This window comes from Panthera uncia, chromosome D2, assembly GCF_023721935.1.
Source record: "Panthera uncia isolate 11264 chromosome D2, Puncia_PCG_1.0, whole genome shotgun sequence".
Lineage (NCBI taxonomy): Eukaryota > Metazoa > Chordata > Mammalia > Carnivora > Felidae > Panthera > Panthera uncia.
Window position 1 is genome coordinate 7,856,344 of NC_064818.1, and position 25,670 is coordinate 7,882,013.

Here is a 25,670-nt window from a genome sequence, read left to right on the forward strand (position 1 = left end):
GGAAGGGAGGGAGGGAGGGGACAATATGGATGAAATACATTTTAAGCCCCATTAGAAAGCACCAGGGTTTTATAGTTAAGTCTCAGAGGAAATAATTTTGTGAGGGATTTAATGAGTTTTCCGTAAGCACGTTATGCACTCCATGAAGCACGTATATGTATTTCAGTACCTAGCACCTAGCCCAGCTCGTTGGAGAGTTCATTGACTGACGCTAGAAGACCTAATGTCCACAAATGTCTGCCCCGGTTTTCTGCCTTCAAAAACGAAAAACCAGGAAGAAAGTATTAGGATGTCATGAGCATAGAGACAACAAACTGTCGCGTATTTTATTCTTTGATCTTGATAACTGCCCAGAGTCAGTCACGAATAGAAGAAAATGCTCAATTTTCACACCGTCTCAAAGATGACAGTTACGGTCACACATGAGTGATAGCGTAATTTTGCAAACCAAATTGAAGGTACACAGGTGCGTGTGGAAGGTACGCTGGTGTGTGAAGTTCATTTGTTGATTCAGTCCCCCAGAGTCACCTGCTAACTCGATTCGGTGCCATGTGTCTAAAATAATTTCAGAGACACGTAGGGGCTTCTGAATCCGTACCTACACACTACTATTTCCTTCACAAAACATACACCTTAAGGCTCAATAAATATTCTGGATTTGATTTTCAATAACCCTTTGTTCTGTTCAAGGATGGTAAATCTTTTCTTCTTAGACTGTTCGTTACCTCATATAGTGTGTGATATGTCTACACTTTAGTCCATGTCTAAAGATATTAATGATTCAGTCTTGCTTGGCGAAATTTGATCATTTTTTAAATGTGTTTATTTCTACTCTGTGTCATTGACACAGGACTTGGGAAATGTATTTTGATATTCACTGTCTCCCTTCTGGAAGTATAATGCAGATAGCATCTTTTTCTCTTGCTCTATTTATTGTAAAGAAATCCTTTGTCCCACGTTAACAATAATATTTTGAATTTTAACAATGAAAATAAACAGAAAGAACAACCTTAGTAGCTGCCTGGCATTCACGAGAGAATCATAAAGGTATTTTTGAAGGAACATCTTTTCTCTTAAATGTTTATTTATTTCTGAGACAGAGAGAGACAGAGCATGAGCGGGGGAGGGGCAGAGAGAGGGAGACACAGAATCCCAAACAGGTTCCAGGCTCCGAGCTGTCAGCACAGAGCCCCACGCGGGGCTCGAACTCACGGACCATGAGATCCTGACCTGAGCCCAAGTCGGACGCTCAACCGACTAAGCCACCCAGGCGCCCCGTGAGGAAACATCTTGATAGTTGCCTAATTTTGTTCATAATTAAGACGGATTTTACTTATAAGCTGACAGCAAAATGTCTAGAGGTATTCTAGTTAAATTGGCTCTCGGGAAAGAGAAAGAAAAAGCCCTGGCTTGTAGGATTTCCCAATATGACTGTGGCCTAAATACCCCCACCCCTGATGACTGATAGATGGTTTTATTGAAGTTGTTTCACCAAATGAATATTTACATATGAAGCTCTCCCCCCACCCCCCCCCCCCAACACATCATTCTATACAAATATATCTACTTCGAATCTTCCTCTTACCACTCAAAAGGACGGAGAGAAACAGTCGTTTTTTGGGTATGATATAGACAGGACCACCTCTTGGTCACAGTGGCACACCTGAGAAGAGAGGACCGAGCCAGCCAACTGCGATTCTCTTCTTCAGGACCAACCGGGGTGGAAATGTCACCTTTGTGTTGACCAAAGTGGAAACTCCCATGACTTCAGTGTTTCTCCTAGAAAGATTATGACCATGGTGAACTCCACTGGGAGAAAAAAAAATCATCAGTACAAAGCTCTTCCACAAATGTCACCATGGCAACCGCCATTAGGGTTACCCATGGTAACCGTAAAATTGCAGCATCCAGGTTGAGCGGTCCACAGACTGATTGTCCAAAATGGAGAGAGAACACGGCGCTTTGGTTTCTTTCTACTTCTCCACGTGAGGCCTCTAGGATTACGATGCTTTCCTTAGCATTAACTCAATCTGGGAAAACTTCAATCTCCGTGCAATATCCAGCGAAGTCTCACCACGCTGAGGAGAAAAAGAAATTACGGTCCTTTGTCTCCAGTGCAGTCCAAGGTCGATGCAAAAGGCCTAGCAAACAGTGTAGACCAACTGACTTACAAGCCTGGCAAGGGCTGTAAAGGTCATTTGGTTCTAACAGGAATAGGACAACGTAACTCCTTAGTGAGGACAATTAGCTTTGCTGTCAACAACATCAGAGGCAATTAATTCACTTCAGCACACAGCCCAAGTTAGGAGATGCTGTTGCTAGAAGGACCTCGGACCACAGCCCACAGATTCTTACCCGATTCTTGATCATGGGGTCTGCATGAGCTTCAAGGAGCAGAGGGATGAGATTCTGGTTTTTCATTTCGCAGGCGTAATGTAACGCGGTGCAGCCGTACTGAAACCGAAAGACCAACAGTGAGTTCATCGTGGGCTCTACGGACCCGGCAGGCGGCTCCTTCGGCAAGCACTTGTCACATCCTAGAGGGTCCACCCAAGCAAACCGGTCTGCAAATCATCCACGCACACCCACTTTTCTTGTATTTCAAAAGGCTTCCCTGCCTCCATGTGTATATGGTTAACGTCCTATACGCCATTAATATCTTCCTTTCTCATTTTCTGTTCCAAACTTAACACAGCCTGCAAGAAGTTAACGCTCAATTGTCTCAAGGTTTCTTTGTGGAATTCTAGATGTCTGGGCAATCGCCACCTCGATCATCGTACCGTCTTTTCTCCTCAAGGGTCCCCACACGGGCTTTTTTGCAAATATCATCCCCCGTGGTTGTTGATCAAAATCCCCGCAACCCGAAGACAGTGCTCATGTCGCTACAGCCCAGCTCCAGGATCGGTGCAGTTAGTTCTATGTAGAAACCTCTCATGCTTGGTTTGCTGTGGCTTATATTCTGCATTCTAAAATAGCGGATCTCCTCTGCTGGTACTAACTTAAAACACCAACTACAAGTGAAAAGAGATGGATAGCTAGGGTGTTTGTGCCCCAGATATTGCCTTTCAAAAAGCAGCCCAACAACCATGGTTTGGGTATGTGATGAATTAATGCCAGACCTTATTAACTCTTCTAAGAGCATAATGGATAATGCTGCAATTGCTGATTTTTCTTAAGTGATAACATCATGCACCAAACAGCTAGCTTTGAACTTTTCCATGTGAAATAAAGTGAGTGTAATTACCTAGAAATACAATGCACCGCATTACTTAGAGTTGGAAAAACTATCTGAATATTCAGATAGTCTTAGAAAAATGGTGGCGCATGTGTGTGTGTGTGTGTGTGTGTGTGTGTGTGTGGAATGTAACAGTCCAGCTAGAGATACATATCGAGAAGCAGAAAAGTATCCTAGAGAAATTTTGATCACAGGCAAAGTTTTAAACCTTTTGACTTTAAATGAAAGGACCAAGAAAAACCTTCAGCGAACCATTCACCCAATCTTTAATATCTTACTTAATACATTTTGAAGTTTTCTAAGGAATGACAGAGCACAGTAGTCATCTATCCAAATTAACCCAAAAATTCTATTTTCTTTTTTTCTTTTTTTTTTCATGTTTATTTATTTACTTTGAGAGAGGCAGAGAGAATCCCAAGTAGGCTCTGCACTGACAGCGACAGTGACACGGGGCTCAATCCTATGAACCGTGAGATCATGACCTGAGTCAAAATCAAGAGTCAGACGCCCAACAAACTGAACCACCCAGGTATCCCCCAAAATTCTATTTTAAATAAAAGGAAAAACATACACTTCAGTAACTTATTCTCCTGTGTTCTCTCTCTCTCAATCTCTCACACACACACACACACACACGTGCACACACACGTAGAGCTACCTCCGTTTAAACATATGATGATACCAATATAATCAAAACTAAAATGATGTAAATAATTAATAGAAACAGGGATGGGCACATTTCCTCTCTCACGGAACAGCGGTAACACACATGCACCCACAGAGGTGCACACGGCATAAAACAAATCAAGGATCACAGAATATTGGTTCGTGTCTACTCAAATTTCAACTTGCCTCCTTTCTCAATAAACAATTGGGAATCCAAAATTTCATCCAATCAATATAAGCAAATAAAACGTCATACAAGTAAACATCGGGCCCATTTATGATCATTTAAGGGAGGAAGAGGGACGCAGGGTGTACGGGTGAAAGGTGAGAACAAAACCTTATATTTAGTTAGAGACAGGAAGAAGTTCACTGCTGCTTGCTCATCACGCCCTCCGTGCCACTTGGGCTCTTTGACTTTGATCCTCATCCATGGAGTTTACAGGTGGGGACTCGCTTACGGGTGGGTTGGGAGCTTGGCCACCGCAGCTGTTGTTCGTTGAGCACTTACTGTGTGCCAGGCACTCTGCTGAGCACCCTACATGAGTCTGCCTCGCAAGGTAGGTTTGTGGCTACCCTCACATTACAGGTGACAAATGGAGAGTCCAGTACGTGTGTGACTTGTGAAAACGCCCACAGCAAAACATGAGAAGCTGGGGGCTGCCTGGGCGGCTCAGTCGGTTGAGCTTTTGACTTCGGCTCACATCATGATCTCACAGTCTGCGGGTTCGAGCCCCACGTAGGGCTCTGTGCTGACAGCTCGGAGCCTGGAGCCTGCTTCGGATTCTGTGTCTCCCTCTCTCTCTGCCCCTTTCCCACTCGTCTCCCTCTCCCTCTCTCTCTCTCTCAAAATAAAAACATTTTAAAAAGTTCTAAAACTGTCCTCCAGTCCATAAAGATCCCCGTGAGTTTAGTGGCAGCATCTAACCGACCCCCAGCTCACCTGACTAGCAGTGAAAACCGAAAGAAAGAAAAATGAAACGTAAAGAAAGACGAGGAACATGTAGACGTGTCTAGGAAAACAAAGCGAGTAACTCTGTAGGTGACAAATACTCTGCCCGCAAATACCATTCTGAATATCATTTCAAGGTGACTAAACGCACGAACTTACGCAGTCCGTGGCGTTCACATCGATGCCAGCGTCCAGCAGCATTCGAACGAGAGCCTCGTTCTGCTTGGTCTTTGACACCTGTTACAAACAACACGTAAAGAGGAGGTTCATTGACAAGCGTTTTCTCCATCGTGTGCCTGGACTATTCTATTCCACAGGGTTTATTTTAATCCCAACACCTCTATGCGTCTATGCATCTTTCTTAAAATCTCCCCGCCTCCTCACCCCGCCCAGTACCAATCAGGTTCTCAGACTGTGGTCCTGAAGCAGCAGCGTGGGCACCTGGGAACTTAGAAATGCAAATTCGGCGGCCCCACGCCAGACCTGCCAAATCTTACTGAGGTTGGGGCCCAGGGACCAGTCTTTCCCTTCCCGGCTCAGAACCCACAGGCACTGTCCCATTGCTCTGAGGACAGAAGCAAACTTCCCAGCCTGTCCTGCAAGGCCCAATTTGTTTTGGCCTCTGGTCCCTGCCGGCTCACCCCGCCCCGAATGTTCCTTCCGCCTAGAAGCCTCTCCTCTCTTCTTCTGTTTTCAAAAAACAATTTTTTAATTTTATTTTAGAGAGAGAGACAGAGAATCTAAGTGGGGAGAGGGGCAGAAGGGGAGAGAGAGAATCCCAAACACATTCCATGCTCAGAGCGGAGCCCAACGTGGGGCTCGATCCCACAATCCTGGGATCATGACCTGAGCCAGAATCAAGAGTCGGACGCTTAACCAACTGAGCCACGCAAGAGTCCTGTTTTAATTTTTTTTTTAATTTTATTTTTGAATCCATTTTTAGTATCCCAGCCCGAGCCCCTCTTCCTCCAGGAGGCTTTCCTTGACCTACCCGGTGAGGTGAAATCTCTCTCTGGGCTCTCGTGGCACTGATCACCTCCCTGTATTACCTACTTCAGAGTAATTTTACAGGTGTTTCTGCCGTATTTTATTACTGATGCGTTCTTCACTGCCCTCCAACGAACTCTTGCACGGACAGGACTCCATCTGTTTGGTTCATCTCTGCATCCCTCACACCCAGTGCCTGCACGTAGTAGGGCCCCAGCAAGAGTGTGCCAGAAGGTCGAACAAAGAAACGAAATGAACCAGACCCCTCAGAAATCCCCTTTTCCTACCCAGTTCCCCGAGACCCTGACCACAGGACAGTTTGGGCATCACCCCAACGTCCCATTGCTAGGGGAGCACGGCAGTCCTGGCTGTCCCGGAGGTCAGCCCTTAGCCATACAGGAAGCCCCACCCAGTTTTCTTCCCTGGTTATACTTCCCTCCTCTGTCAACATCTACACTGCCTTTCTCTGCAGTGACACAGTCCTTCCTGGTCCCTTCCTCTGAAATTTCCTCCCCGGTCGCTTATGCCGTACGTATCTCAACTGCACAGATTCAAGCCCCATGAATAAGTAGGAAAATGTGCATTAAGAGGCGGTTATTCATTCCAATTGGTATTTTTGCCAGGGCCTCCGGCTTTTAAACATCTGACCGTCTTAGAAAGCAGCGTTGTGAGTCAACAAATTCTGAATGAGTCTTTCTAATCCCCCTTTCGATCCTTTTGAAAATACACGGAAGATCTCTCACCGGCCCTGAAACTGCAACTGCCATGTACTAAACACACAAGTAATTTTTCGAGAACTTTTCCGGGGTATAAACAGAGTATGTGTTTATCAGTGACTTACAGTTTTCTTTTTCCCATAAATCGAAGCATCAAAATCAACACTATCATCTCTAATTCTGTAACATTTAAATACCCAAGGAGGTAACAATGACACTTCCAACTGGCAGATTTTGTCCCGGAGCCCACGTTAGCAAAGACAACTAACTAACTAACATCCACGGTCTATTAGCTGCAAGGAGAAGGGAGCTTGGTCATTTAACGAGTAAGTGACACATGTGTTGAGTCATCTCTCAAAGGTGGAACCAGCCACTAGGGAACCAGATGGAAAAAAGGGAATGAGTCAGCACAGAGCTGGTGTTCTTTGGGGGGTAAAAAGAGGGAGGCACCTGGGTGGCTCAGTCGGTTGAGCGTCCGACTTCGGCTCAGGTCACGATCTCACGGTTCGTGGGTTCGAGCCCCACGTCGGGCTCTGTGCTGACGGCAGGAAGCCTGCTTGGAATTCTCTCTCTCCCTCTCTCTGCCCCTCCCTGCTCTCGCTCTCGCTCTCGCTCTCTCTCTCCCCCTCTCAAAATAAATAAATGAACATTAAAAAAAAAAAGGAAAGAAAGAAAGTACATTTTTAGAATGCAAACCGAGAGTTCATTTTTGTTACTATTTCTTTATACATGACCGGCCCAGCAAAACTTGATGATTCATGCTGCTGATCTCCACGTTTGCCCTTTGGTCACACGCACAGTGGACTTACCATGAGGAAATACCCAATAAGCATAACAGGCATTAAGAGGATAATGAGTAGGTAATCAAAGAAGGTGAATTTTTTCTTCACAGCATAATGCAAGCAGTTTCTCTGTTTCTGAAAATTAAGAAAAGGATTCCTCATTAATATTTGTCTCAAATTTCGTATTTTCAGATTACCGTATCAAAAAGTTTAGTTTCTGGGGCGCCTGACTGGCTCGGTCGGTAGAGCGCGTGACTTCTGATGTCAGGGTTATGAGTCTGAGCCCCACACTGGGCAGTGGAACTTAATTAACATTTAGAATATGTGCATTTTTCCATGCCATTTAAAAATGGTAAACATAGGCCTATAACGGCTTCATGACTTTCTACTGAATGGAGCCATTCTAGTTTATTTAACCAAACCCTATCTGTTGGACATTTCAAGTTTTTAGCTTTCTATTTTTATAAATTATACTGCCTGAACATCTCCATTCATAAGGCTTTGTCAACATTTCTAAATTGGTCTTTGGCAAAAGTTTCTCAAAGTATAATTGCTAACATGAAATGTGTGAATGCTTTTCGTATTGCGCTAAACTGTGCTCGGGTACAATAACGATTTAAACTTCCTTCCTGAGGCACCCGGGTGGCTCAGTCGGTTGGGCGTCCGACTTCGGCTCAGGTCCTGATCTCTCAGTCTGTGAATTCCGGCCCCACGTCGGGCTCTGTGCCGACAGCTCGGAGCCTGGAGCCTGCTTCGGATTCTGTGTCTCCCTCTCTCTCTGCCCCTCCTCCACTCATTCCCTCTCTCTCTCTTTCTCTCTCAAAAATAAACATTAAAAAAATTTTAAACTTTCTTCCCGATCAAGCCTTGATTTTCTTTTTTAATCCTGCTCAGTCTGACAAGCCAAAAAAAGAGCGTGTTTATGTTTTAATTTAATGTGCTCTCCAGAGAATTGATGGTCTCTATTAGGCGCATGCATGTGAATCACCCACAGGGCTTTTCGTTTTATTTTCAGGCCTTTGTTTATAGGACGTCTGAAAATGACTCCTGAACATAGATTTAAGACACGAGAAGGCACCGGTTAAGCTGTTAACGTGCAAAGATTAGTGTTTGGGAAAGATTAAATATTTAAAAACCATTAAAACTATTCTCAAAATAAAAAATGTAAACCGAACCCTCCTTCTGATAAAGTCTCTGTTTATCTAACATATCCCTAAAGTCCTTCCCAAGATGTTCCTGATGCCAGAGGATCCCTGCAGGCCGGCTGAGGTTCTCCGCCTTCTCGGCCCCATCCCTGTGCTGTCCGACATCGCCTTCCCCCGGCTTCCAAATGAGCACGTCCCCCCGACAGAGGATGTGAACCCACGGACATCTGCCTTCGCCACTCCCACTCACCACAAGCCCGCACACCTGGCCCTCCAGCTGTGTGCAAGGGAGACGGTGTCACGGTCCACGAAGCTGCTTCGCTGTCACACTCGGTGCAGGCATGCCTTGCTTTTAAACCCAACCAAGCAAAAAATAGGAAGTACCAGCAAGAAGGCCCAGTAGCGATCCACTTGCTGATAATACGAGATTGCTCCAGAGGAGCTGGTGTTGATACTGACTCGGAAGGGGGTAAGCGGGCCCGACAGGCTGTGTTTTCCTCACTCCGTGTATGTGAGTGGAAACAGAGCACTCGTCAGTATTACAAATAATGACTTTTTGTATTTACTGAGTGTACTTTAAATGCTGTCTTTACTCGGATGCAGACACTGGCCGTTCCAAGGTGCTCCGAAAGAAATGTTCTCAGCAATACACTTGTGTTCTGCTCGTCCTTGATTCTGAGGGTTCCGTCAGCTAACACTGCATCTTTAAGTACAATCTTTCTGCCTCTCTGTGTGGCTTCCAGGAGCCTCTGGTTCGTGACCTTGTTTGTCCTCGGCAAATACCTACCTGGCCTTCTTCAATCCTATGAGCGAACGGTAGGATCTCCCGGAGAACATTGACCCAGTAGGTAAAAACCTCATGAAATAGCACCACCAGGTCAGCATTTCTTTTCCAGGAAATCTTTCCCATTCCTTCTGGAATCATGAGGAGGAGGAGCAGGGAGAGGGAAGCAGGAAGGCAGGAAAAAGCATGAGGAGGAAGAGGAAAGGAAAGGGAGAGCTCCAACTAGTCAAATGAATGAATGAAGGAATGAATGAACCTTTCTTTTCAGAAGTACAAGGACATAATTAACCATAAAATACGCCTGCTGATTGAACTATGATTTATTTTGGCTCTTTAGCCTGATAGAATGCTATGTGTTAGTCCCTTTAAAGAAAAAAAAAAATTGTATCAGGAGCTACAAGCAATGAGAAAATGGCACATCCTCGACTGCTAGGAGGAGAAAGGATTACCACAGTCAATTGCTGTCTCCACTCATGTGTAATGGCCTACCTGGTTTTTGAGGTTCACATCAGCATTTCTTTTCAAGAGGAAGGAAACGATTCTCAGGTGCCCCCGGCGGCAAGCACAGATCAGGGGGGTGTCTCCATTAAAGCCATCTTGCACATTGATACAGTTGCGGTCCTCTCTCACCCAGCGCCACACTTGACCAAAGTCGTTCTGATAGGCCGCCTGGCAGATGGGCTAAGAGGGGAAAACCACAAGCAGGTCCTGAAATACCAGCATAACGAAGCCCCCCGTAAGAGAGAAATCACCACTCGATAATTTAAAGCTCAAGTCTTTCCAAATCGTGATACAGTAAAACCTTGGATTGCGAGTAACCTGTTCCGTGAAGGTTCCACAAGACGAGCAAGAATTTCTGACAGCTTTTCACTTGATAAACGGGCGATGTCTTGCAATACGAGTCGTACATGACGCCGAATGTCACGTGATCACAACTGAGCCAATGGTTCTTGAAGTTCACTTTGAGAGACATGCTTTGGATTACAAGCATGTTTCTGGAACGAATTATGCTCGCAAAGCAAGGTTTTACTGTGTATCGCTTTGTACATGAGATTTTTGGTCTCCATTATGCCGAGCCTTAAATCTAGAACAAGCCCATGTCCACGAGGAACCTCTCAACGATTTCCTAAATTGCTTGGCACACAGATGCGTTCAAGAGTGTGCTCACGGATGGATGACGCCTGTCAGAGAGGCAGGATTTCACCGAATATAGAGTAGGTGCATCGGAGGAATTTAGGGCAGCACTAGATGATCAAACAAAGACATATGGCGCCCTGTGCTCCAGGAAACCAGCCCGGTGGAAAAGACCCATTTTAGACAAATAATACATAAATAACAAATGACATCATTTATTGGATCTGATGCTTTTTATTTAGAAAGTGTCCTAAGGGGCTTTGCAAAGCATCATGTGAGCTTGACAGCAAGACCTAAGCTGACCTCCTCCCCTTGCCCACTTTCCCCCACCTCCTTCTGGACCTGTCTTCTGTTTTCAATGCTTCATGTTTGGTTTCTTCCATCTGGGCCCCGCCCTTACTGCTTCCTCTGCACAAAACACCTTTCCCCCTCTCTGCTCACCTGGCTGCCTCTGGCCCATCCCTCGTGTCGTCACTTAAGTTTTACTTTACCCCGTCTTTCCTGACTCCAGCCCTGTTTCACAGCAACTGGCCTAACTGTCCACTCTTGTCTTAATTCTGTATAATGGCGCGCTGCAGGCCAGCACGAATCGGGAGGGGTTGAGGCAGCATTGAGTGCGGGAAGGCACTGGCTGCCAGCTTCGTGCGGATAGAGGCTATACTGTTCCACGTAATGTTTGAATTTATTCCATTCATACCCCCAGTATGTAACACAACACTGGCACATGGTAGGCAAATACTAAATATTCTCAGACTGATTTTAATTAGAGAGTGTGAAAAAAAAGGCACTTAGAATCACACCTGGCATGCTCAATTTATGGAAATTATTATTACTGCTTATTCAGTCGTTCTGTAATTTGGCGACAAGGTCAGACCTCTGCTGTGTCCCAGTCGCAGTTGCCGGGGACAGGTGTACAAAATACTCTCAACCATGCAAAATGTACTTACCAGTTGGGAATATAGCGTGAGCGCACACACACACACACACACACGTTCAACAGTGAGAAAACAATGTTAAAGAAGCACAGATTGGGGTAATGAGCACCAGTGAGAAAGCTGAGTGGTACGTTAGCGAAGCAATTCATGTTTCTAACATAGCCAAATATCATAATCAGTGAGCTTTTAAAAGTAAGATTTTTTTAATGTTTATTTATTTTTGAGGGAGAGCGCGTGCATGCAAGCAGAGGAGGGGCAGAGAGAGAGAGGGAGACAGAACCCCAAGCAGGCTTTGCACTGTGAGCGCAGAGCCCCGACGCAGGGCTCAAACTCGCCAACTATGAGATCATGACCTGGGCCGAAATCAAGAGCTGGATGCTCAACCAACTGAGCCACCCAGGCGCCTCAAAAGTAAGATACTTTAAAAAAAAATTGTTTTGACATTTATTTATTAAAAAAAATTTTTTTTATGTTTATTTATTTTTGAGAGAAAGAGACAGAGCATGAGTGGGAGAGGGGCAGAGAGAAAGGGAGACACAGAATGTGAAGCAGGCTCCAGGCTCTGAGCTGTCAGCACAGAGCCTGACACGGGACTCGAACTCACAGACTGCGAGATCATGACCTGAGCCAAAGTCGGACGCTCAACCGACTCAGCCACCCAGGCGCCCCAATAGTAAGATACTTTTAAACCCAAGGCCCCGCTCACGAAAGAAACATCCCAGAGGCAAGTCAGCTCAATAGCAGATAAGAGGCAAAGTTCTGTGCCCCCAAAAGAAATGGGCATGATACAGGAGTCCAAAATGCAGTAGAAATGCCCAACCACACAACCCCCCTTCCGCTACCGCACGGGTCATCCCGTGCCTAGGCCTCATCACAAGCTGGGCTCAGCAGCGTCTCCAGGTTCTGTGGGGCTGACGTGCAAACGACCAGAGCATTCGAAAGGACGCGTTTGCTGTCAGCAAACTGGGTTATAGTTGTGATTGTGCAACTAGCCGCCTGGCGACCGTGGACAAATCTCTCCCCGTCGTGCGCCTTGGTGTCCTCAGTCACCAGACAAAAGAATGAGGCGAAATTCCATTTCGTCGTCACACCCTGTGACTGCCACCCTCCAGTCTCTCCCCAGCCAACGCATCTGCCCCATCCACTTCGAGGTGGTGGGGAAGTCCTTTCGAAGCGCAAACACTACCCCACGGCGTTCAGCCCTTATCTTAGCAGTGGCGCCCAGCCACTTAGATCTCAACAACGAACAAAACAGAACGAAACACAACAGTGATGCTGAGTCGCCAACTCTTAATTTTGCCAAGTAAATCCGTGAGAAACAACATCATCATTTAGTAAAATAAAGGGTGTTTTAGCATAAATGTAAGAGCAAAACTATTTTAACAAAATATACAAGGACACAGTCACAGAAGAGGGGGAAAAAAAGCCATCCTTTATATGAGACAGATTTCGCTGTATGGAAAACCCTGCTTCTTTGTCTGTTTTTTTTTCTTCTAATTTCACCGTAAATCGGTGCAAATTTGCCACAGATTACGACTCATCCTTTATAGGACTAGCATTTGGTAACTGATAGACCACCATACTGAACTTGAAAGCAGGTGGCTATAGAGTTAATTTCTTTCTTCTTAAGATTTTAAATTACAACATTAAAAATCCTGGCACATTTCATGCACTCATCTGGCTTCCCAACTTCTCTTAAAACATTTAAAGCTTTGACAACGCTGGGCCCACATTCCCATAGGACACCAAATAAAGCCCCCCTTGCGTGGGCTTCACTGAGAGTCCTCATCAGAAAGGAGGAAGGGACAAGTAGACAGTTTGCCTTCAAGAGACACCCGGTAGGGCTGAGTTCTTCCTTAATCCCATTCAAGCGACCGTCCTTAAAACACCACCCCGATCTTATCTTTTAATCTTTCCTGAGCTTCCTGTGTCCCAGGCACAGAGCTCCTGTATTTGAAAAGTAAAGTGCCATCCTGGTTCAGCTGGACCCCCAAGTGGCTGGTGGAGTGAACCACGGGAAGGGTTGGGCGCTGTTGTAAACTCCCAGACTCCACCAGGGGGCAGCTCAGGGTCATGAAAGCACGGATGGGGACCCAAGGGAAGCCCAATACAAAAGCTAGGGCCCAGAAAGAGGAAGAGGCTGTCCTTTTGCCTTGAGGGAAGAGTTATCGTGAATTCTGTTGGCCTCTGAAGTTTCTGGAACTTGGGGGATTCTGGGGGAGGAGGAAACCGGTGGAGACCTTGGGAGATCGTCATGATACTTCCATCCCCTGGTGCCTTCTGCCCATCCTCACTGGCAAAGCACTAGTTCAGATCTTCGTTGTTCTCACCAAGACTGTTGCAAAACCGGTGGTTAACTGACCTTGCTTCCTCCTGTCTCCCCCTTCCAGCCCCCAGTCCGACCGCCAAAACGGCAGCTTCCTGTCACTTCCCTCCCGAAACGTTTGGTCACTTGATGACCCGCTGGGTTAGGATGCTGTCCTCGAGCTGACACACGATTCTTCGGATGTCCCAAATCCTGTCTTTCCAACTTCGTCTCTTACCACCGCCTTCTCTGTACCCTTGATCTAAGTGAAGAAAGGCACGAGTATTACTAACAGCTATCTCCCAGCTAGACTGTAAGCTCCGTGAAAGCAGGTACTGTGTCTGTACTAGAACATTCTATCCCCGGCATCCAGCATATGCCTGGCACACAGTAGGCATCCGATGTCTATTTGTTGAACAAGTAAGGGAATGAATGAGTCGTAACGTGATCTCGCCTTTATTGAGTCCTTCAGCTACTTCATTTAACCCTCACACAACCCTCCGAGCAAAACCGTATGCCCCTTTTGTATTGGTGAGACTGAGGGAAGTTGCCTTCCGCACCCATGGTTACACAGCTCATAACTAGCAGTGCCAGCAATGAAATCAAGGGGAATGACTACGGAATACATCCATTCTTCCGGCTGTAATTACTTCAGGCAGTTTGAAAAACAGCCTTCAGAATGCCTTCTGGCTGCAAGACTTTGCATTTGAGATTATTTTGTGTTCCACTTGCACCCCAATTAAGCTACAGTCTACACTCTCAGGAGGCTGGTCTGTCCCCTTTCCGCCCTGATCAGCTGGTGTCCAAGCCTTCCTGGTTATGTATCCAGATTCTTCTCCAAACTGACCTGGATATAGCAATATCTGCCAAGAGGTAAAGGAATAATGGTCTGAGAGGTTGCAGGAGAAACCAGAAAAAGATTTGGTCCAGATGCAAAGAAGGAAAAGTTGCAAAATGGACGTAAGGGTATGAAGTGTAAGGAGAGACTCTAGATTTGATCCTGAATAAGTATCCAAAGATCAATGTTCATAGAGTGATGGGGCAGGAGGCAGAACACTGGGGCCTGAGCACATGGTCTACGAGGAATCAGAGGGTGTGACTGGAGAGGAATTGTCGTCACTTTGGCAGTAAAAGCCAAGACAGAGCTCCTGGAGCACAGAGGGAGGCAGCAGGGTCTCGTCCTCATTCTGCACATCTGTAGGCAAAGTGCTATCACGTGGTCAGAAACGCGGGTTCTGGAAAGAAACTCTCTGGGTTCCAATCTCAACACTGCCACATAAGAGTACTGTAGCTGGACAACTTACTTAGCCTCTTTGTGCTTTGTTCCCTTCTAGATTTAATAACCACATCTTCTTGGAGCACTTGGGTGGCTCAGTTGGTTAAGCATCCAACTCTCGATTTCGGCTCAGGTCAGGATCTCATGGTCTGTGGGATCGAACCCCACATCAGGCTCTGTGCTGACAACGTGGAGCTTCGCTTGGGATTCTCTGACTTCCTGTCTCTTTCTGCCCCCACCCCCCGCTTATGTGCACTCTTGCTCTCTCTCTCAAAATAAATAAATAGACACTTTAAAAAATAATGATAACCAAATCTTCTTTATCAGGTCACAGGAACGTGACCGCATAGATGAAACACTCAGCTCAGATCAGACCCATAATAACAAGCCCTCCATTAAGGTAAAGTACTCTTGTAATTATTTAAAACATGAGGAGCCAGGGAAGATGGGCAGAGGTGGTCATGAAAGGGAATGAACAGCAGTGGAAGCCCTGGCCTTAAACAGGATGACAATCCGGGCTCTGAGCAAAGCACGGGAGGCAACTCAGGTGGTTGGGATACAAAGAACGTTTCAGGTCTGTCAAACTTTTCGCCCAGAAGCCTGAAGTTTTGATCTCCATGCTTTATGCCAATACGTATCTATCGTAAATAAACGGGCATAGACAGATAACTCAACGAGCCACCATTACGTTTAACTAGATGAGCAGGTTAGTAACACAGGAGACAAGACTGAGACAAGGATAGAAGAGGTTCTGGAACCTGGTGGGGAAGATTTGGGACAGCCATCATGAAAAGCGCTGCATGAGATGAACAAAAAACATCAAATTGCCTGAAGCGTCAGGTTATGTAGAAACGCGTTAGACTACCAGACAGGTTTGCAGTTCTCCTCGGCACATCTGTCCTCAGGGAGGGGTGGGGAAAGTGACAGGGGCAAAGAACGAAGGTTAGGAAACAGGTCTGTCAGGCAAGGGCTTGGGAGGAGCAGCTCACCCTGGGATACAGACTGAATGGACGACGTATGGAAACCAGGTGGAGCCTGATGGACTTGGAAACAGAGACAAGCAGATAGAAACACGAAGGAGGATGAGAGCAGAGTCAGCACGCGTGATCTAGTGGGAAATGGGACCAGTTACGGAGTTGGGATAGGAGGCAGAGTCACCGAATCCTACCTGTTGCAGACTGGGCTTCGTCCCTAGAAGTCACGAGCGGTCATGTGGGGTGGTTGATTTGGAGCAGAGGCAGAGGTCCGGAGAAGAGAGGGAATGCTTGGGGGTGTGGAGGTCACTGCAGATGACCCCAGGGAACAGAAAGAAAGGGGAAATTGCGCTCCGGAATCAAGGGAGGTAAGGGTGGGTCCTTGGAGGAGGGTGGGCAAAAGTGAGAAAATAGAGAAAAGGGCACAAGCAAAGACTTCAAGCCATTGTCATACAACAATAATGGTGAACAAGAAAGAAACAGATCGAAGGAGAGACTGCCACGAGACTTCAGTGGACATGCAGGGGAAGGTGGAAAGGAGGAGACGGAAGGGAAGGAAGAGAAGGGTATGTACCAAGAGTGTGTGTGAGTTCAAATCCACTGACTTGTGGGGATGGCGTCCCCTGGAGTTGGGCTCCGTGCAACCTGGAAAACTGAGGCACAGCGTGAAGGGAGCACGCTAGTGAACGGACTTTTCTCTCCCATCTCATCCTTCCCAGCTAGTTCAGGAACATTCCACGTGCATTTCTGTATTCTGTCTGCACTTGCTTGTGAGTGTACGGCTGGCTCTCTTCCAGGATAAATCATGTCTCAGCCCACACGTCACCTCTTCAGACAGGCTTCCCTGACCACTGGCCATCCGTCCCCCAGCCCAGGTATGGTCTATCACATGACCCTGTTTTAATTTGCGTCTATTTAATTTGCGTGATTTTTTTAATTTGCGTCCATTATTATGGAGATTGAGCTTAATGTTCCCCATTTCCTAAGAGAGTGAGGTGGCCATGATTTTTGCCGTGTTCAAAGCCCCTCAATTGTTCTTCCCCCTATTCTGGCCTCTCTTTCAGTCCAACGGCCTCACTCCCACCTTAGCTACCTGCTTGCCACCGTTGTGACTTCCCAGTTGCACTATGGCTCCCTCAAAGCCCACTTCATGGCTCACGTCCAAGGAACCTCCTTGATCTGTCCTACCGAGAGCATGAACGACACAGCACCTCACTCTGCTCACTGGCCTTTTTCCTGCGTGTTAAGTCCGGTCCCTCTAACCAGGACCAGTGGTTCTCAACCCTGACTAAGCACTAGGGCCCTTTAAAAAAATTTTTTTTAACGTTTATTTATTTTTGAGACAGAGAGAGACAGAGCATGAACAGGGGAGGGTCAGAGAGAGGGAGACACAGAATCTGAAACAGGCTCCAGGCTCTGAGCTGTCAGCACAGAGCCCGACGCAGGGCTCGAACTCACGGACCACGAGATCATGACCTGAGCCGAAGTCGGCCACTTAACCGACAGAGCCACCCAGGCACCCCTAGGGCCCTTTTAAAGTACAGGCCCGGGTCCCATCACTAGCCAACCAAATTAGAATCTAGGGAAGAGGGTATGGCGAGTAAGGCGGGGGTATTAGTGTTATTTTAAAAAGTTCCCTGGGTGTTTCTAAGGCATAGAGGGGTTGGGAACCACTGTAGAGGTGAAAGAAAGGAGCCCCCATAATAAAGGTAACCCTTAATGGAATACTGCAACTCTTACACTGATGTTCGTTAAGGAGCATCAGAAACTCAGGAAACTTGACACGTCAGGGACCACTTTTTGTGAACTTTCGTCTCGCCGTGTGCCTGGTTTTAAAAATACCCCAAGGGCACCTGGGTGGCTCAGGGGGTTCAGTGTCCAACTCTTGATTTCTGCTCAGGTCATGATGCCAGGAGATCGAGCCCTGCGTTGGGCTCAGAGTTGGGTGTGGAGCCTGCTTAAGATTCTCTCTCTCCCTCTGCTCCTCCCCAGCTCATGCTTTCTCTCTCTAGTTCAAACTAACTAACTAGATAGGTAGATAGATAGATGGATAGATAGATAGATAGATAGATAGATAATAAAAAGACTCCCAAACTTGGTGCTAGAACCCCGCCCCTGCCCACTTTGTATCTCACTCTCCGAGGGCCTAAAATTTAAGGAGTGTCTCTGGGGAGGTCATGACACGTTCAGCAGGTAAATGATCCGCTAAAATATTCTATGTGTATCATTTACAGAATCATGTTGGACACCAATCCCAGTGGCGGAGACATCACAGCTGGGAAATACTTGGTGTTATTTTAACCACGCAGCAATACCTGAGCTGCGTGCACCATTACCAGTGTCTCTAAGAGCCAGACGTGCCCCCCGCCCCACCTTCACCGTGGTGAAAATTCTCCTACAGAGTAACGGAACTTCGCTGGTTCCCAGTGTAGGGAAAGAGCTCGTGGAACTCTGCCTGCTCTCCGGAGGACTCGGTCAGTTGTTCATTAACCATCTCCGCGCTGAAGCTCCACACCACGTGAGAGGTTTCATAACAATTTCTGAGAAGGATTTGTGCTTTTTGAAGCAAAATGATTCAGGTAAAGAGCCTGGGCGCACTGATGAAATGTCTTCTCGGGAAACAAAAGAAGATGGGGGCGCCTGGATGAGTTAAGCATCTGACTTCCACTCAGGTCACGTTCTCGCGGTTTGTGAGTTCAAGTCCCACTTCTGGGAACACGAGCCCCACTTCAGGTAAAACATGAGTCCCATTATTTTGGGGTGAGCCCTGCTCCTCTCTCTCTCTCTCTCTCTCTCTCTCTCCCTCCCTCACGGGATTTTCTCTCTCTCTCTGCCCCTCACTCACTTGTACTACCCCCCCCAAAAAAAGAAAACAAATGGGATGCCTAGGTGGCTCAGTCTGTTGAGCATCTGGCCCTTGATATAGGCTCAGGTTGTGATCTCGCAGTTGTGGGATCGAGCCCCACGTTGGGCTCTGCGCTGAGCACGGAGTCTGCTCGGAATTCTCTCTCTCCCTCTCTCTCCGTCCCTCCCCTGCTGGAGTGCTCTCTCTGTCTCTGTCTCTCTCAAAATAAATTAATTAATTTACAAAGAGAGAGAGAAAACAAGACAGTCTTTTTTTCCTTTTCAGACTAATCTTAGGGAACAGTATTGAAGGGTCCATCTATTTGTACAATTAATCTCAAGCCTTTCTTTCTGATGGCTCATTTTGTCACATGCTGGAGTTTGGAAATTTCTTAATAAATCCTGTCTGGAAGGCAAATAAAAAAAGCATAGGGCTGGTTTTTTTATTTTCAAGGTTGACTTAGGCCCATTTAGCTTTTATGTAACATGAAAGAAAGTTCCAGAAGTGGTGGAATTGTAAAGAAGAGGAGGAGAAATGGAGGCAGAGCATAGTTATCTGTTTTGTATTCTTTCTCCAACAAGGTCTCCTTGAGAGTATGTTGTCTTTACTGCTGGAAGACTAAGGGGGCCCCACTGCTGGGCATCAGACCTGAGAAGCTCTGAGGTCAGTGATGACAAGAAGGAGAGAGCAAGAAAGCCTTTTCCCCCAACGAGGAGGAGAAAAGGTGAGTTCTCGCTGCCGGGATCGAGCAGATCAGAAGCCCAGATACCTTCCTACCACCTCAGACCACCTGAGAGGTGAGTGCAGAGCCCAGAGGAAGCAGGGACGTCACCCTTACAGCCTCCTGGGCGCTGGGACCTTCTGTCAAACAATGGCCACCCAAGGGTAAGGAGGACCATGCTGGAGTTACTGGCGGTAATATACAAATATACTGCAGCACATAGAACTACGGAGGCATTACGCTACGCACCCGAAACTAATATAATGTTACGTCAATTATTCCTCAATAGATGTATACATATATGCAGTGTAGGCACCCCAAAATACACCCCTGGCATAATGATTATTCTGAGCTGAAGGCAACAGAGAAGAAGCAGATACAAGGAAAGTTCTCCGCCTTCCTCCCAGTTACTTAAAAGCATGATATAAATCTGTGAAGGGATTCCCCCTCCCCTCTCTGCCAAGAAGGACAAAAGTTACCCTTGCCAGCCCAGAGAAGGCACCAAAGGAAGAGACATAATAACATTTACTCAGCAGCCCTTGCCTTCCATTAGCTCCCCCATATATCTGCCTTCCACAGTTTGCCACCCTAAGAAATCAAAGTCCTTCTGCTGTGTCTGATAGCTCCTCTGAAAATATGTGGTCCTTTTGTCAAGATGGTGTAAGCGTCCCAGTTCTGATCACCCCTTTGAGTTACTCATCACTGGGTGCTCCCGTGTGTGCTTTGATTAAGAGACACTTATCATGATGAGCACTGAATGAGGTATAGAATTATTGAGTCACTATATTGTACACCTGAAACTAATATGACACTGTGTGGTAACTACATTGGAATTTAAATGTTTTTAAAAAGTATAGGACCAGGGAATGAATGGGGAAAACTGGTCGGCTCTCGTCCTGTTCTCATTCGGTGGTTTGCATTCTTTACGCCTTAGGAAACGTAGAAGGAAACTGGCACAAGGCCAAAGCGACTGGCACCTACATGACAGATGAGGACATCGTGTCTACACATTTGAGGAATTACTTCAGAGCTTCTCACCCTCTCTAAAATCAGAGGTGGGAGAGTCTCGCAGAGAGACTGCCTCAGAACACCAGAGGATAAGACTAAGTTAGGTTGTTGTCTTTTCCATTCACCTGTAATTCCCACGTGCAACTACAGTTCCAGCTTCCGGAAAACAAGCTAAGCCTTCTACTCATCTAAAAGCACCCACTTCTAGGGGCGCCTGGGTGGCTCAGTAGGTTGGGCGTCGTCCAACTTCCGCTCAGGTCATGATCTCACGGTCCATGGGTTCGAACCCTGCACCGGCCTCTGAGCTGACAGCTCAGAGCCTGGAGCCTGCTTCGGATTCGGGGTCTCCCTCTCTCTCTACCCCTCCCCCTTCTTTCTTTCTCTCTCTCTCAAAAATAAATACACATTAAAAAATATTTCCAAGGACCCACTTCTCTTCAGGCTCTCTGACCCACTACTCTGGGACATCATCGCTCAGTCAACTGAAAATGCAAAGTGTCTAAAGCCAGCAGTCAAACCAGAGACCCTGCAGCAGAGCTCAGTATGAGCACCCTCACACCAGATGAGTACCTCCCAGGGTCGAGGCTGCTGGCGAGTAATGAGAAAGCAGAATACACACCTCTTTTCCGGAAACTGCATCCTTGGCACAGCGACACTATGGAAGATCTAACACTTACTCCTCATAGGAACCTGCTACTCAAGCTAGTTTTACCACTGCCTTTACTATCCTCAGTGGTGGCTACGTTTACCTTAAAAACAAACAACAAAAACCAAGTCCATATCAATGGGGAATCCTGCAAATTGAGAAACTCTTTGCCAAAAGGGTGGGCAACTCTCTTCTCTCTGAAAATGGTGAACCTCCCAGGTGCTCATATGTTTCATACTGCTGTTACTAGAGTTAGTGAACAAGTGTGCGCAGTCAGACGGAAGGGCCTAGAATCTACGTCCACTTGTGATATGGAGTCGCATGGCCATAACGTCTATTTCAACACTACCTTAGACTATCTTGGATTCGATATTAATTATGAGCTTTGAATAATTACCTATGAGCGTCTAGGCATGTTAGGAATTTTTAGAGGTGCGTGTGTATGTGTGTGTTTGCACATGGGGTGTCGGATTTGTCTTTAAATATCGTAGTACATTCCAAGTTGCTTTGTCCTCCATATATCTGAAAAGTGAAACATTTATTCCACTTCTGGGGATATTCTCATTGACCCTGAAGGGGCCCAGGGTAAGTCTCCCCAGGGTATGCCACTTGGGCCCCTGAAGTCTTATTTTGAGCTAGAGGCAGTCAAGATCCAGTAGACTCAAGAGAAACAATATATGTAGTGTTCCCATACATACAAAATCAAATTTGATTTTCTCCGGTTAATCTGTCTCATGTCAATTTAGTTCGTAGACCAACCAGAAGAAATTTTGTAGAGGAAAAACTTTTCCCCCAACAATGCTTATAAATAATTCTTCCTATCTTGCCTTGACTCAACTACTTGCCAGATCAACACCCGATAAACAAACAATATGCACTGCACAGGAAGAGACTTTTTTTTTTAACGTACTTGGTCTCAGGACCGAGATTACAACCTGGCTGCTTAAAGTGTGGTCCAGGGACCAACAATACAAGCATCAAGGAATTGAAATGCATAATCTTCACCCCCACCCAAACCTACAGAACCACAATCTGCATTGAAACCAGAGCTTGGGTGATCGGTCCTCACATTAAAATTTGAAAAGCACTAGCCTAGAGCAGTGTTTCTCCCAAGGGAGGTAAATTGCTCCTCTCCCTGAGAATCACTGGGTTGCCCCCCTAAAAAGTAAGTTTCTCCATTCTACCACAGTGAGTGAAGCAATTTCTCAAACTTTAGATTGCCTAAATCTAAAGCTTAAACTAATCAACGAGTACATTTACTATAAAGACACGCACACGCACACACACACACACACACACACACGGCATTGGAAAAAATTGCAAACGCAGAGAAACTGCCTTTAGTAGAAGAACCACCGGAGAAGGTTCTGTTGAGCATTTGTAATGAAATGCAGAACAACCAGTTAATTGTGTTAGAGAGGAAAGGGAGTAAATTGTGAATAATGACATCATTACTCTAGTTCGTACACTACGTGTACGCCTTTGAAACATTATTTAAAAATTTATTTGATTCTAATAGGTTACTTTCAATACAGGGGAAAGAAAGCATTTTTGTATCCATCAGATATGAAAAGAAAAAACTCAAAGTGCCAAAAAATATACATTCTGCCTTTGTCCCTCTTTTATACAGGGATAATCTTTACTTATAATCTCTGGTAGTGATTTTCTTTTCAAATACCAAGTTCAAAGGTGTCAGTCCGTCCCTGCTTTTCCACAGAAGAGTCAGTCTACTTTTGTATGTTTAGAAAATCCAGTGGGGCGCAATTTTCACTTTTCCTCTGGATGTTTGACATCAGAAAACATGACTCTGTTAATTCCATTTTCCTAAGTCCCTGCAAGATCCAAATTACCCCCACAAACATCATCTAGACATCGGGACATATATATATTGTATAACTCTCTACTTACACCTAGCTCGAGTTGTAGAATTACAAAATGATTTGCCTCATGATATTAAGTGTATTAAAAAGATTAACGCCCAAGACTTCGTTTTGACTTCACACTCTCACGGAAAGCTATGCAGAAGAAAAGGAGACATTTTCACAGGAACGGGAAATTACATTTGAAAAGCAAGGGCAATTTTTAACACCTTTGGAATCTTACTTCCAGAAAGGTCACATACCTCCGAGTATAGGATTCCCATGCTGGCCCTCCACAGATCTGCGTCACCCCTACAGCTTCTTGAATCTTCCGGAGGTATTTCTGATTCACATAAAATCCGTCCCGGCCCAGAGAAAGGTCTCTAGAAGTCAAGGCTGGTGGCAAGTCCTTTCTTCCCACACTTGCGAACGTTCTTCTGGCAATTCAGTCAGCCGCACACCTTCTAGAGAACCCAGCCCAGGGAAACACAGGCATTGGTTTACAGCGTAATGACCCCAGTGTGTCTCATTTGATGTTACAACCCTGGGGAACCGGTTTCTGAGTCATATTTGCTCTTCCAGTACTGATGTGTGGGATGACGGGAGCAAAGTCAAGAGTGAAAGGGAAGTTCTCACCCCAACAGGAAGGACTCAGGGCTCAACATGGGGTACTGTGGGAAAAAGTAAGATACTGTGTTTAAGACATTAACTGAAATCTGGTTTTCAGTGGCTATTGAGAAAGGCTAGGGATGGCCAAACTCACTTGTTAGAACGCATATGTCTGCCACGGGCTTGACTTTGATGAAAAATAATCTTCAAGAACTGTCACCATGGATTATTTGCGATCTTTCAGCACAGATAAGGTCAATTTTTTTCTTTGATGTTCCTGATTAATAAAAACAAATTAAAGTAATAAGTCAAGTGACAGATGAAGGTCAATTTTTAAGCCATATTATTTTACATACATGAATGTGTTCACTTTCTTTTTTTTTTTTTTAATTTTTTTATATTTATTTATTTTTGAGAGACAGAGTGAGACAAAGTGAGACTGGGGGAGGGGCAGAGAGAGAGGGAGACACAGGATTGGAAGCAGGCTCCAGGCTCTGAGCTGTCAGCACAGAGCCCGACGCGGGGCTCGAACCCACAGACCGTGAGATCATGACCTGAGCTGAAGTCGGACGCTCAACTGACTGAGCCACCCAGGCGCCCCGAATGTGCTCACTTTCAAGGGCATCTTTGAGTAAAGCTTGAGCAACTCAAATTGAAAAAACTAACCTCTTTGAAGAATCAGTCCCATTTACATCCTAGTTAATTAAATTATCTCTAAATGTTTAAACTACACTTAAAGTATTACTCTATATTTTTTTTTAATTTTTTTTTCTTTAATGTTTATGTTTTTATTTTTGAGACAGAGAAAGACAGAGCATGAACGGGGGAGGGGCAGAGAGAGAGGGAGACACAGAATCGGAAGTGGGCTCCAGGCTCTGAGCCATCAGCCCAGAGCCCGACGCGGGGCTCGAACTCACGGACCGCGAGATCGTGACCTGAGTCGAAGTCGGACGCTCAACCGACTGAGCCACCCAGGTGCCCCTACTCTATATATTTTTAATGTTTATTTATTTTTGAGAGACAGAGAGACAGAGCATGAGTGGGGTAGGGGCAGAGAGAGAGGGAGACACAGAATCTGAAGCAGGCTCCAGGCTCTGAGCTCTCAGCACAGAGCCTGACGAGGGGCTCGAACCCACAGACTGTGAGATCATGACCTGAGCTGAAGTCGGACACTCAACCGACTGAGCCACCCAGGCGGCCCAGTATCACTATATTTAATTTGCTTTTATAAACACTTCAGTTCTGAACCTAACAATTAATACTTTCCCAGCTAAATGGTCTTATAAATGTAATAAACTGACTATCATAATAAGTATTAAGTTGTCTTAAATAGTCTAATACTGTTTATATATTCAGCCAAATATTTTATAATATTCAATTTTAAAATTGTCTATTTTAAATGAGTCTAAAATCATTTGGCTTATTACATATTTTTTTTTAAGTTTATTTATTGTGAGAGAGAGCGAGAGAGACACAGAGATAGAAAGAGAGAGAGAGAATGGGTGAGGGAAGGGTAGAGAGAGAGTTTCTCTCTCTTTGAGAGAGAAACGCAAGTAGTCTCCATGTTGTCAGCACAGAGCCTCTACGTGGGGTTCTATCTCATGAACCGTGAGATCACGACCAGAGCCAAAATCAAGACTCGGATGCTCAAACAACTAAGCCACCCAGGCACCCTATGCTGTTACGTATCTTAAATGGAATCACCAGGCGACTTGGCCAAATGTTCTAATATGCCGAATCTCTTTAACATTATACACATTTTGTATACTAAATATCATACCAAATACTCACACGCTATCTCTGAACACAATCAGAGCAAAGTGTGAAAATTTCCCAGAATTAGAACACTCACACACACCTATGGGAGAGCTAGTTTCAACCATCCCGAGCAAACTGTCGGGATTCTTCCAATCATTGAAGTTTCTTCAGTGGCCAAGAACAGGGGCCGGGACCCAAGGCCTGAGCCTACATGTATTCAGGGAACTTCTTCCTACACCACTGATGAACATGATGAGCTACTTTTATACGTGTTATTACAAGAATTACATACTTTGCCTTGGATTTGGGATTAGGACCAATCTCCTGGGAGTTTAA

General features: G+C 45.7%; 1 protein-coding gene across 1 annotated transcript; it reads right to left on the bottom strand.

Moving 5' to 3' along the window:
* Window positions 1–401: 401 nt before the first annotated feature.
* Window positions 402–23,531, bottom strand: ANKRD22 (ankyrin repeat domain 22). Its single transcript, XM_049646092.1, has 6 exons — window positions 23,231–23,531; window positions 9,754–9,945; window positions 7,363–7,470; window positions 5,010–5,087; window positions 2,356–2,454; window positions 402–2,078 (listed from the first exon to the last, which is right to left on the bottom strand). Exons 1-6 carry the CDS (start codon window positions 23,249–23,251, stop codon window positions 2,001–2,003), a joined length of 576 nt encoding a protein of 191 aa, XP_049502049.1. The 5' UTR covers window positions 23,252–23,531; the 3' UTR covers window positions 402–2,000.
* Window positions 23,532–25,670: the final 2,139 nt, after the last annotated feature.